General features: G+C 40.1%; 1 protein-coding gene across 1 annotated transcript in view; it reads right to left on the bottom strand.

Moving 5' to 3' along the window:
* Positions 1 to 14,724, bottom strand: part of SUGCT (succinyl-CoA:glutarate-CoA transferase) — a 700,241-nt gene that overhangs the window by 641,812 nt on the left and 43,705 nt on the right. The window contains 1 exon segment of the mRNA XM_011944524.1: positions 2,124 to 2,215. Coding sequence (XP_011799914.1) covers positions 2,124 to 2,215 — 92 coding nt within the window.

The following is a 14,724-nucleotide window of genomic DNA, read 5'->3' on the forward strand; positions in this document are numbered from 1 at the left end:
GTCCATGTGAAAGAAATACAGTATGAGAGTCAAGTTTACTTAATGTAATACATGGAAAGTATATAAAGCAATGTTTGGCACATACCACGCACTGAATAAATGTTATTTGCTCACCTAGAACAAAAATCACCTGAGTAGGGTAACACAAGAGATAAAAGCTGTTATTGACTGAGAAATTATAAGGTTGAGCATATACTGTGTAGTTATCCCTGTTAGACTACAGTGCAATGTACTAAAGGAACTACAGTAATACCCCATCTCAACAGTTTTTCATTTAATTCATTTTACCATTTGAATATACAAATGTTTAAATCCCAGATCTTTTCACATATTCCTAATTGAGTTCAACACCCTTAAATAAAAGCATTCACAATAAAGAATGTCTTGGCCATATGAGAGTCTATGGAATTGAGCAATGAGAGAAATGTCCATGCTCTATTCTCTCAATGGATGGAAAGAAAACTGGTGCTCTTGAATGTTTTAAGGAAAGGCCGGCAGGGTACAGTGGCTCATGCCTGTAATCCCATCACTTTGGGAGGCCAAGATGGCTTGAGTCCAGGAGTTCAAGACCAGCCTGGGCAACATAACGGGACACCATCTCTGCAAAAAATTTAAAAATTAGTCAGGTTTGGTGCCACACACCTGTAGTCCAAGCTATGTGGGAGGCTGAGGTTGGAGAATCTATTGAGCCCAGGAGGCTGCAGTGTGCCATGGAGGCTGCACTCCAGCCTGGAGTGAGATCCTGTCTCAAAGAAAACAAAACAGGCTGGGTATGGAGGCTCATGCCTATAATCCCAGCACTGGCACTGGATCACAAGATAAGGAGTTCGAGACCAGCCTGGTCAAGGTGGTAAAACCCCGTCTCTACTAAAACTACAAAAATTAGCTGGTCACGGTAGCTGGCACCTGTAATCCCAGCTACTCGGGAGGCTGAGGCAGGAGAATCCTTTGAACTTAGGAGGTGGAGGCTGCAGTGAGCTGAGATCGCGCCACTGCACATTCTAGCCTGGGTAACAGAGCAGGACTGTCTTTAAAAAGAAAAAAAAAAAAAAGCAAAGGCCACACATTTTATTCCTAAGACTTGTGAAAATGAAACTAAAATGAAAGTTGTGACAATAACTTTATATTTCAAGAAATTAAAACCCCAACAGTTGCTTTGAAATTAATAAAAAGTAAATCTCATCATGAGGAAATAGAGGCAAAGAGAAATGATTAATTAATAAGTAAAACTAAATAAATAAAAGGAAGACTGCAAAAGACTTGAGGTCACTCTGCCTCAGTTTATTCCAACACTACAGCAAGCAAAATTTCCTTAAGAATTAACTAGAAGAAGAGATTTGGGGAATGAACACCCACTGAAACAAGTTTTTTAAGGCCATCAATCTAGTTTGTTTTGAAATGGGGTGTGTTTTAGCACTTTTTTTTCACTTTGTTTAACGTCATTCATATTGCTTTCCCCAAGAGTCTTTTTTTAATCTAATCAACCACATTTTGGCCATCTAAATACTTGTTAGGAACTTCCCAACCCACTATCAATGGAGAGGAATCATTATAAATAATTATTTCACTGTCAGAATCTCATGCACATGACAAATCAGATACATTTAAACCTGAGGGAGGCTTTAAGCAACAAATTTTCAAATACATAACCACCTATAATGTTCCAGAAGGAAAAAGAGACCCTCTGCTATGTACACATGGCAGATGAAGGCACTCTAGTAGAAATGGACATCTGTGGTCTAGTCTAGTCAACTGTTCTATTTCAAAGAAGAAATATTCCTAAATCACATAAAGGTGCCTATATTAAGCTTGAATAACATAATAAATGTGGAAAGTGTGTTCACCATCTGATCTATGGCTTCTTGCTAAAAACACTGCTCTTTTCCATGTGGCCAAATCGATGTTTAGCCTGAATACATTTGTAATGAACGCTTCCCATGTTACTTTCATAAGCATTCGCTTTCCCTGGTTTCTTTCTAAAATTATTACTTTCAATGGCAAAAACAGCAACTACCTTTTCCCCAACCTAATGACTCGTTTAATCCTATGGGTTAGTGCAGAGTAAAATCCTTTTGGAATATGTAAGGGAAGAAATTATGAATATTCTAAGGAATGATACCTACCTCAGGCCCTGTGATGTGCATCAGACCAGAAACAGCTGAGGCAACAGCATCATAACCAGCTCGCTGAGAAATTGGACCTGTCTGACCATACCCTAAAACAACAAAAATAAACATATTCAGCACCACACAGGGTGTGCTAAAACCACTGTACAATATAGTGTGTTAAAAACATTTGTATCCAGAAATCCTGCAGCATTTCGAGACTATTAGATCTATACTATTCCTTGAAGAAGGCAGTAAGAATTCATCATAGTGCTCGCCCTGGCTATTCTATTTTTTGGGTTTTTTTTTTTTTTTTTTTTTTGAGATAGGGTCTCGCTCCCTTCAAGCAGGGTGGAGTGTAGTGGTTCGATCTCGGCTCACTGCAACCTCCAACTCCCAGGTTCAAGTGATTCTCTTTCTTCAGCCTCCCAAGTAGCTAGGATAACAGGTGTGAGCCACCACACCCAGCTAATTTTTGTATTTTTAGTAAAGACAAGGTTTCACCATGTTGGCCAGGCTGGTCTCAAACTTCTGACATGAAGTGATCCACCTGCCTCAGCCTCCCAAAATGCTAGGATTACAGGCGTGAGCCACCGTGCCTGGCCTACCCCGGTTATTCTTAAAAAAAAATCACAGGCTGGATGCGGTGGCTCACACCTGTAATACTAGCACTTTGGGAAGCTGAGGCGGGCGGATCACTTGGGGTCAGGAGTTCAAGACCAGCCTGGTCAACATGGTGAAACCTCATCTCTACTAAAAATACAAAAATTAGCTGGGTGTGGTGGTATGTGGCTGTAATCCCAGCTACCGGGGAGGCTGAGGCACAAGAATCGCTTGAACCGGGAGGTGGAGGTTGCATTGAGCTGAGACTGCACCACTGTACTCCAGCCTGGGCAACAGAGGGAGACTCCCTTTAAAAAAGAAAAAAAAGAAAAAAAAAAGAAATAATTCAAAACCAGACCCATATTCTCACATGCAATAATCAATTAGAGTTCAGTACTGTCTCTCCCCTCTACATAAGGCATAAACCTCTGATTTGTCACAGGGTCCACCACTCTACTCCCATATGCCTCAGCCAGGTTTCAGTTACTTCCCTGACTCCAACAGGTATTTGCTACCCTTGTTTTGTACACAGTAATATACAAAGTTAAGCAAAACAGTATCTCCCTGAGTTCTGTTTATGTATTTTCTCAAGTAAGCAAAGAAAACCTAAATAATTTTAAAATTTGGACATAAATAAAACAATTACATCAACTTTTACATCAATTCTTAAGATTACAAAGAGAAGGTAGAAAAGGTGTCACATTTTTTTCTTTTTTTTTTTTTTTTGCCACCAGCAAGAATCAACAGAACACAGGAAAGATTTTCTACTACTCCCCTCAGTCCTGGTGCTTACTGCTACATCATGACGGTTGTATCAGGCCAGGCACGGTGGCTCACGCCTGTAATCCCAGGACTCAGGGAGGCCGAGGCAGAAGGATCACCTAAGGTCAAGAGTTCGAGACCAGCCTGGCCAACACAGTGAAACCCAGTCTCTACTAAAAACACAAAAATTAGCTGTGTGTGGTGGTGAGTGCCTGTAATCCCAGCTACTGGGGAGGCTGAGGCAGGAGAATTGCTTAAAGCCGGGAGGCAGAGGTTGCAGTGAGCCAAGATTGTACCACCACACTATAGCCTGGGCAACAGAGCAAAACTCTGTCTCAAAAAATAATAATAAAAATAAAAATAAATACAGGCTGTATCAGAAGCTACATAAATCTGTCTCCAAATCCTACCTATCAAGCAGAGTGGCCCAATGAAGAGCTTTCCATACACATCAGTTACTTGCTGATATTCCCTGCATATGCTGCTTTAGGAAGGCCATGACAGGGTTGCCTGCAAGCCTTGTTTCTCCAGCCACCTGGAAGACTCTCCCTCAACCTTGTGTAAAAGAGCATCCTCGTTATATATGTTGCCACAGCGCTTATCACAATAAATACAATACCATTATTTGTTAGATTTATTTTGTCTCCTCCCTACTAAAGTGTATACTCCAGAATGTTTTTCTGTTTCATTCACTGCGTATCCCCAGCCTCTAGAACAGTGTTCAATAACATTTATTGAAGGAATGAATGAGTGCAAAAATATTTTATATAAAAATAATTTTTTGTCCGAATGTGGTGGCTCACGCCTATAGTCCCAGCACTTTGAGAGATCACGGCAGGCAGATCACTTGAGGTCAGGAGTTTGAGAACAGCCTGGCCAATATGGTGAAACCCCATATCTACTAAAATTACAAAAATTAGCCAGGCATGGTGGTGCACGCCCGTAGTCCCAGCTACTTGGGAGGCTAAGACAGGAGAATCGCTTGAACACAGGAGGTGCAGGTTGTAGTTAGCCAAGTTTGTGCCACTGCATTCCAGCCTGGGCAACAGAGTGAGAGTCTGTCTCAAAGAATAAAAATAATAATAACAACATTAATAATTTTTTTCAAAAACAAATAATCTATAAAAAGTAAACTACAAAAGTGATAATCACTAATTAATCTACCCAGATGTATTCGCCACCAGAAATGATCTTTCTCACAAATAAGCGTATGTAAAACAAATTCCACAGACAAAATTATCACTTAATATTAAGGAATTAAAATAATTCAAGATTATACTTATAATTATTGATGATTTAAAAACGGTGTTAAAACATGTCTCTGCTTATGCTTTTTTTTTTTTTTGAGACAGAGTCTTGCTCTGTCGCCCAGGCTGGAATGCAGTGGCCGGATCTCAGCTCACTGCAAGCTCCGCCTCCCGGGTTCACGCCATTCTCCTGGCTCAGCCTCCCAAGTAGCTGGGACTACAGGCGCCCGCCACTTTGCCCGGCTAGTTTTTTGTATTTTTTAGTAGAGACGGGGTTTCACTGTGTTAACCAGGATGGTCTCGATCTCCTGACCTCGTGATCCGCCCGTCTCGGCCTCCCAAAGTGCTGGGATTACAGGCTTGAGCCACCGCACCCGGCCTGCTTATGCTTTATCTTGGAAATTTTCAAATAAAAATAGAATATATAATAAACTCATCAGTCAACTTCAATAATTATTCATGGTCAATCTTATTTCCACTATGCCTATTTTTCAATCAGAACTATGACATGAAGAAAAAAACAAAACCATTCTCATTTTCCTTTTTTTTTTTTTTTTGGACACTGGGTCTTACTCTGTCACCCAGATCGTAGTGTAGTGGCACCGTCGGGGCACACTGCAACCTCGACTGACTGTGTTCCAGCAATTCTCCCACCTCGGCCTCCCGAGTAGCTGGAACTACAGGCACACACCACTACTCCCAGCTAATTTTTGCATGTTGTGTAGGGATGCACACTATGTTGCCCAGGCTGGTTTTGAACTCCTGAGCTCAAGCAATTCACCCGCCTCAGTCTCCCAAAGCGCTGGGATTACAGGCATGAACTACGACGCCTGGCCACACAAAACCATACTGAAAAAAAATCCAAACATCTTGATTCAGGTAAATTACAGTTTTGTCTCCCAATATCAATAACAAAACTTATAAATTCCTAACTATTATTTTCTCAGGCTTTAGAAAAACAAAAACGGGATACGAAGCAAATAAAGAGAAATAAACTATAAGTCAACATTCTCTGTGCAGAAATAAATTAACGCCAAGTTTTACAGAATGAGTTCCAGGGTAGGCCGTGTGCTGCTGTAAAGGGCACCCTGGCCCAGGATTCCAGCCTTCAAAGCAATGGTTTTCAAACCACAGGTAGTCCTCAGCATAAAACAAGTCTCCAGAAACAGAGAGAAGCTACCACCATCAGCAGGAAGGCCTGTGTACCGTGAACCACCGGTTATCTCAGCAGGAAGTCAACAAAAGGAATTAAGTTTCAGTTAACTCTAGGTTCGGAAAATCAGGTGCTTCTGGCCAGGAGCCCAAATCCCTCAAATGGGACAAACCCAGGTCCCTCACCATCAGTGCAACTCTAAACGGACTCTTCTAAATAAAGGCCTGCAGGAAAAATTCTCTTTTTGTTCAGCTTAGAACAAGGGAGAGACACAAATACCCTAATTACTTTAAATTACAACTTGTAAGTATTTCTATTAAAGAGAAAAGGAATAGTTGCTCTCATTGGAAGCAATAAGGTATAGGGGAAAAGGGGAGTTTTTGGATTAAAAAAAATCTGGATTCAAATTATAGCTCTGCCAACTATTAAATCTTTGACAATTCGTTCAATCTTTCTAAGCCTCAATGTCTTCATCTGCAAAACAGCAATATTCACATTTATCCCACAGGTTTCTTATGAGGATTTAATTTGATTAGATAACACAAGCAAAATGAATTTTATATTGAGAGCTAAATATACACAGTTACTAAAGATGCATTAATCAATATATTAATATATTAGCTTACCTATTCTACAAAATGTTGAGAATAACAAAAAGAAAACTACCCTGAGGTATGTCAAATGATGACAAGAGACATCTAAGCATTGACATTATGTTGTTTAATAAACCATAAAAATTAAGATATTTTGTACTTGGAACCTTGCACTTGTTCATAATAGCAAAGAAGCTGACAATAATAATAAACATGGCTGGGTGCGGTGGCTCACGCCTGTAATCCCAGCAGTTTGGGAGGCCGAGGCGGGTGGATCACTAGGTCAGGAGTTCGAGACAAGCCTGGCCAACATGGTGTAACCCTGTCTCTACTAAAGATACAAAAAATTAGCCAGGCGTGGTGGCTCATGCCTGTAATCCCAGCTACTTGGGAGACTGAGGCAGGAGAATCGCTTGAAACCAGGAGGCAGAGGTTGCAGTGAGCTGAGATCATGCCATTGCACTCTAGCCTAGGCAACAGGGTAAGACTCCGTCTCAATAATAATAATAATAACAATAAACATATATATTCCGTAATAGGAGTCAAAAATTATTCCACCTTTTCACCTTATACTTATAACTATTTAAATACTGACTACCAGTATATCAACAAATATTTATGAGAATAAATAAACAAAATTTTAAAGCAGAGAATGGACATCAAAATGGTATTTTACTAAGATTACTCTGTTGGTGTTGTGCAGAATGAAATTATTCACTAATAATTTAATGAAGAGGTAGAAAAAATGTTAAGCCTGGGATCCAGATAGTTCTTTTAAATTTTATTTTTAGCTTTACAATTCCAAAAACAACTATAATTAAAATATAAATTAAAGAGGAAAAATGTAGACATGTCAATTCTACTTTATATTCAAGTAAAGAGCTAAGAAAAATCAGGGAAGTTATGGAAAATCAGAGAGGAACACCCAACACATTTTCTTTCTCTTTCTCACTCCCTCTCTTCCACTTAGTAATTCACATTCATTTTAAGGAGCAACCTCGCCATCTTGTGGCATTTATGGACACTGAAAGCAAAATGTGAATTTCTACACTAGGTAAAAATGTACAGGGAGGAAGCTAAGGGGAAAAGATTTATTATCTCTTAATATTTTCCCTGAGTGCCATATGATCTGGCCTGCCTACCACATTTTTCCTCTTAATTATGTCTAACTTTATATTTTCCCTCCCTCCTTAACCTCTGCCTTAGAAAGCAGGAGCTACCATTGGTGCTCTTGTTTTCTGTAATTCCTATGACACCTCCCATCAGTGCTCAACACACTGTCTGTCAACCGTTACCCTTTTGGAAGTCACAGGTACCTTTGACAAACTGGTAAGAAGCTATGAACTCACCTCAGAAGAAAGTAATTGAACACATGCTCATACTCTTAGAACCCCATTCATTAACCCCTGTTGCCCTGGGTTAAGAGTCAGGCTAAGGACCTTCAGTAGGTCATCACTGCTCCAGGCCTGGAGCACTTCAATTATCAAAACAATTCTCCCAACAGGGATCTGTTCAAGGACAGCTTTGATACTTCCAAGCAACCAAGAGACTCAGGATAAGGCTTTCACTTTCTAATAAAAGGAAAAGAGAGAACAAAATAAAGTATCTCTCATCTAGACTACTTCATCAGCCACCTGTTTCTGCTCTCCCTACCTCATTCGGGACTCTTGTGATCACAGTGATTGACTGATTGATTGATTGTGACAGGGTCTTGCTCTATTACCCAGGCTGGAGTGCAGTGGTGTGATCTTAGCTCACTGAAGCCTCAAACTCCTGGGTTGAAGCAATCCACCCGCCTCAGCCTCCCAAGTAACTGTGAGCACAGGCATGCACCACCACATCCAGCTAATTTTTAAAATTGTTCGTAGAGATGTGGTGTTGCTTTGTTGCCCAGGCTACTCTTGAACTCCTGGGCTCAAGCAATCTTCCCACCTCAGCTTCCCAAAGTACTAGGACTACAGGCATGAGCCACCACGCTCAACCATACAGTGACCTTTTAAAAAGGTAAATCAGTGCACTACTTTCCTGCCTAAAGCTTTTTAAGGGCTTTCCAAGTCACTTAAAATAAACTTCCACTCTTTATCCTGGCTTAGAGGGCCCCACGTGGCTTGGTTACCTACTCTTTGGCCTCAGCTCATCTGTTTTCCCAATGCCTTATCTTGGGTCCTGATGTTCTTTTTTGTGTTCTCCACAGTTTATTCCCATGGCGGGGCCTTTGCACTACCTAGGATGTACTTCTCTCCAATCTTCACATGGCTTGCTACTACATCCTCCTCAGAGAAGCTTTCTCTGCCACCCAATCTAACATAGGCTCCTAGGAATTCTCTAGCATTTTATGATATTTTCATTCTCTCTAAAGTACTTATCACCAGTAGATACAAAAGCATGTTGAATAAATGAGTAACTGTGAATATATAAGTCTGGGAATAAAAACACTTGTTACAACTGGCTATAGGACAGAGATCAACCTCTACTTCCTCCAGTGATGTCTGAAATAACCTATTGAGGGTAGAGGACTCCCGGCAACTGAGTTCTGAAGTTCAACTGTTGAGATTCCCCAACAGTCCATATTTGGTCCCCTCTCTTCTCATTCTCATCTCTCTAATAAATCTCATCCCTTCCATGGCTCTAAACAAGATACTGGCAATCCCCATATCGAGAATAACAATGACAACATTTATCAAGTTATTGTATATTAGACACTCTGTTAGACTTCTGTCAATTAGATTGTTTAATTCACAAAACAACTCTATGAATTATCCCCTTTTTACAACGGAGACATGGAAAGGTTAACTAATCTACTCAAGGTCACGCAAATAGGAAGTAACAGAGCTTGGATTTGAACCCAAGTCTGGGTCCTTAAATAAAAAGATGTTTATATATATTTATGCATGTATGGACATCTCCACCAGAAAGTCCAAGGTAATGCAAGCTGACAACCCCTAAGCAGAAGTTATCCCACTTAAGTCACACTCATATGCCACCAACCCAGACTGCTCCTTCTACATTCACTAATTCAAACTGAAGGAAACCTAAGGGCCATCCTGGACTCTATTCTTTTACTTCCTGCCTATATCCAATGGATCACTAATTCCTAATTTTTTGACCTGCCAAATAATTCCTAAATCCACCCAGCCTCTCATCTCCTGCGATAGCCTGCTTACTGTTTCCCCTGTCTCAGTTTATTCTTCATGTGACTACAAAAGCCTTTCGAATTTGTAATTCTAATCAAGACATTACCTTATTGAAATTCTTAGGAAATCGCCTATAGGATAAAAATAACGGTTCCTTAGCATGACATACTGAATTGTTTGTGACTTAGCGCCGACTCACTCCCTATATCTTATCTCTGGCCACCCCTTGACATGTATACTTAGAATAGCCGTTCTTCAGATATGCAAACTCTTTAACTCCTCTGAGCCTCTATACATGACATTTCACTTGTGATCCTCATCTCCATTATTTGTCAGTTCAAGGACAGCTCAAACCTAGCACTCTTTAAGATACAGACCTGGTCAATGATAGGTTACTACGGACAAGAAAGAAGCAGGTTTCAAAGAGGACTAAGACCTATCCTGGTAATGAGTTCAAAAACAGGTATATATTTAAAAGTAATACCATTATTATTAGCTAGAAGGTTAAGATTAATATTCTAGCAACTACAGAAACTCCAACAATAGACTGTTTACCTGAAAGGAAAACAAAATGCAATAAAATGTTTCATAGTAAGCAATGTAATTCCTCAAAATGTATATACATATCTGGATTCTGTTTCTCTACTCATTTTCTAGTCTAGGATGTTTCTGAATTAAAATGATGAGGTATAAACTCCTGATGCTTTTTCTTTCTTTTTTTTTTTTTTTTTGAGACAGAATCTTGCTCTGTCACTAGGCTAGAGTGCAGTGGCATCATCTCAGCTCACTGCAGCCTCCACCTCCCAGGTTCGAGTGATTCTCCTGCCTCAGCCTCCCAAGTAGCTGGGACTACAGGTACGCACCACCAAGCCCAGTTAATTTTTGTATTTTTAGTAGAGACAGGGTTTCACCATGTTGGCCAGACTGGTCTTGAATTCCTGACCTCAGGTGGTCCGCCCGCCTTGGCCTCCCAAACTGCTGGGATTACAGGCGTGAGCCAACACACCCAGCGCATATTTTTTTTTTAATATTTATTTTCTTATCCATCCACTAAAAAGGCCTAGAATCAAAGACTAACCCAGTATCACTGAGATTCCTACTATCAGACAGTGGTATGTAAATACAACTTCCCACTAAGAGGAACTAACAGTCCTTGAAGAAATGGCTGATTCCAGGATGGGGCAGGAAATGTACAAAATGTTCCTGGAATATCTTGTTGTAACAGAAATCAAGGAAGCTATCAAAAATTATTGGTCATGTCATAAAGATGCAGAAGCCAACCCGGAAAGGCCTTTACTGGCCTGAGAATGGCCAGTAAAGAAGGATAATAGGCCGGGCATGGTGGCTCAAGCCTGTAATCCCAGCACTTTGGGAGGCCGAGACGGGCGGATCACATCCTGGCTAACACGGTGAGACCCCATCTCTACTAAAAAATACAAAAAACTAGCTGGGCGAGGTGGCGGGCGCCTGTAGTCCCAGCCACTCGGGAGGCTGAGGCAGGAGAATGGCATAAACCCGGGAGGCGGAGCTTGCAGTGAGCTGAGATCCGGCCACTGCACTCCAGCCTGGGTGACAGAGCGAGACTCCGTCTCAAAAAAAAAAAAAAAAAAAAAGAAGGATAATAATTGCAAAAACTTGAAGCACATCAAATATGCTCAATACCGTGGGTTCATAATGATATTACAAAAAAAAAAAAATAGCCACTACTGGTAAAGCCTAGGGGAAAATTCATTATTATGACAATTGGTAAATAAAGGGAATGTGTATCCCTCCTGCCTATACCTCAGGGTAATGAAAAAGCTGATGACATAAAGAGTCCCCTTACTGAAGTTTCCCAACTAATATATGAGGAAGGAATGATAGAACTAGAATAGCACATTTTGTAATTCCTAATAAATTCACAGATCTAGAAAATCATCACCAATGCCTGTCAACATCACAGAGTAAGTAATGTCCAGCCATGATATGCCTCTTAGTGGAACTGCACACCACCTTCTATGAAGTATTTTTGGCCAAAAAAAAAAAAAAAACCCCACAAATCTGAGCAAGTTATAATCAATTTATAAAGAACAACAAAAAAAATTAACATCATAGGAATATAGGAAAATCAAAAAATACAACAGGACAAATTAACTGGTTTTTTAAACAAATAAATTTCAAGAAAAAAGACTGAGAAGGAACTATAAATGTAAAGTCTTAAGAAATACATAACTCAACTGCCATGATTATCTTATTTGGATCCCAATTCAAATTACCAACTAAAAAAGAGAGAGAGAGAATTGGGAAAAATCTGAAAGACAACTGTATATTTAATGATATTAAGGAATAATGACAAGAAAGAAAGAAAGAAGAGAAAAGAAAAGAAAAGGCCGGGTACGGTGGCTCACAACTGTAATCCCAGCACCTTGGGAGGTGGAGGCAGGATGGATCACTTGAGGTCAGGACATCCAAAACAGCCTGACCAACATGGCGAAACCCTATCTCTACTAAAAATACAAAATCAGCCAGGCATGGTAGCGCATGCCTGTAATCCCAGCTATTTGGGAGGCTGAGGCAGGACAATTGCTTGAACCCGAGAGGCGGAGATTGCAGTGAGCCGAGATCGTGCCATTGCACTCCAGTCTGGGCAACAAGAGTGAAACTCCATCTCAAAAATAAATAAAGGAATTATGATATTTTTACTTATGTGTGATAATGGCATTGGCCTCCAAAAGTGCTGGGATTACAGACGTCAGCCACAGCACCTGGCCTGGATGTTTATGTGTTAAAAGAAGAGTCCTTTCCTACTAGATATATCCTGAAATATTTAAAAATGAAATGATGAAGTCTGAGATTTGCTTTAAAATAATCAAGGATTATTCAACTATTATATATCAATTTAAAATTTTTTTGATAAAATAATGTTGACATTGGGAAGCCAAGGCAAGAGGATCTCTTGAGCCCAGGACCCCATCTCTACAAAAAATTTTAAAATTAGCCAGATATGGTGGCACACACGTGTAGTCCTAGCTACTGGGGAGGCTGAGGTAAGGGGATCCCTTGAACCCAGGAGGTCAAGGAGGCTGCAGTGAGTTGTGATCCCATCACCAAAGTAAGACTGGCCATGAATTATCATTATTGGGCTGGGATCTTAAGATCTTAAGATCTATTATACTGGCCAGGCTTAGTGACTCACATCTGTAGTCCCAGCACTTTGGGAGGCTGGCGGGGGTGCAGGGGGGTGGATCACTTGAGGTCAGGAGTTCCAGACCAGCCTGGCCAAAATGGTGAAATCTCATCCCTACTAAAAATACAAAAAAATTAGCTAGGCGTAGTGGTGGGTGCCTGTAGTCCCAGCTACTTGGGAGGCTGAGACAGGAGAATCACTTGAACCCAGAAGGTGGAGGTTGCAGTGAGCCGATATAGCACCATTGCACTCCAGCCTGGGAGATCAAGTGAGACTCCGTCACGAAAAAAAAAAAAAAAGACCTGTTATACTATTCTCTCTACTTTAGGTAACTTTCAATTTTTCCACAATAAGATGTTTTAAAAATTATTTATTTTTTATTTAATTATTAATAATTAACTTTTTTATTTAATAGATATTTTGTTTGTTTGAGACAAGAGTTTTGCTTTTGTTGCCCAGGCTGGAGTGCAATGGCAGGACCTCAGCTCACTGCAAGCATGAGCCACTGCTCCTGGCCAATAAATTTTTAAGTGACACGCAAATTTCATTTTGTATGTCTAAAAGTAGACCAAGGAATTTTAGAGCTAAATGGGTATGGGGCAAAAATTCTTACTTTACAGATGAAAAAACTTGAAGACCAGATAGGTTAAGTGACTTGGCCAAAGTCATGAAGCCAAGCAATAACAAAACTAGAACTAATGCTCATTTCAGTTTTCCACACTGGATATCCTACACCTGAAGAAAAAGAGTTAGTTTTCTATTCAGAAGATTCTCCTTAGCCACTTTTTACTTTTATGGAGTTAATTCAGAAACAAAACCAAGAGTCAGTTCTCTAGTGTTTTTAGTCTTTGTGTTTTTTTGTTTTACAGACAGTTCCCTTGTGAGAACTAAATGAGACGTGGTCAGCAAATGGTTCAAAGTTTTACAGTCTTACAGGATTTCACTTCATTTTTTCTATTGACCTGGTGAAAAACCTTCTCATCACTTTGAAAGAAGTTTTGCCACAACCATACTGTCAATTTAGTAGTTTATCCTTCTGTCATGTGTATGATAATGTAGATTCACACAGTTGTACCTCATTTTGCTTTATTTCCTTTTCTCTTTTGTCCTCAGGGTACAGATACAGCATCTCCAACCTACAGATAGTCACTTTTCTACATGCAAGATTCCAAAACCAACCTCAGCACAATTCCAATAAGATTTGTGTAAATTTTAATACAGCAAGAGACCTCTCAATATACCTGCTAGCCAATCTAAATTAACATATAACCCAAAGACTCCATAAAGTCAACTAATAGCAGTAATTTAGGGTTATAATAATAATAGTCAACACTGTACAGAGCACTTCTGTATTCTATAGACTGTGTTGGTGCTTCATGTGTCATCTCATTTAAGTCTCACAAGAACTATACGAAGTAAATTTTATTGCCCTAGTTTAATTATTATTGAGAAAATTGAGGTTCTGAAAGACTGAGTGCCTTACCCAAAGATACAAAGCTACTCTCTATGATTCTAAAATTATTGAACTGTAAACACTCATTACTATGAGTAATATTTTACAAAATATTTCCATGAGTATCAACAATTCATCAATCTTAGCCGGGCACAGTGGCTCACACCTGTAATCCCAGCAAGTTGGGAGGCTGAGGCAGGCGGATTAATTGAGGTCAGGAGTTCAAGACCAGCCTGGCCAACACGGTGAAACCCTATGTCTACTAAAAATACAAAAACTAGCTGGGCATGGTGGTACGCGCCTGTAATCCCAGCTACTTGGAGGGTGAGGCAGGAGAATTGCTTATACCCAGCAGGCAGAGGTTGCAGTGAGCCAAGATCAAGCCACTTACTACAGCCTGGGCGACAGAATGAGACTCCCTATTTAAAAAAAAAAAAAAAAAAAGAAGGCACCCATTCTAAATCCCGTTCTCTCAGGGATCTGAATTCCTAGCAATCTGTGCTTCTGT

This window comes from Colobus angolensis, unplaced genomic scaffold (assembly GCF_000951035.1).
Source record: "Colobus angolensis palliatus isolate OR3802 unplaced genomic scaffold, Cang.pa_1.0 Scaffold232, whole genome shotgun sequence".
Taxonomy (NCBI): Eukaryota; Metazoa; Chordata; class Mammalia; order Primates; family Cercopithecidae; genus Colobus; species Colobus angolensis.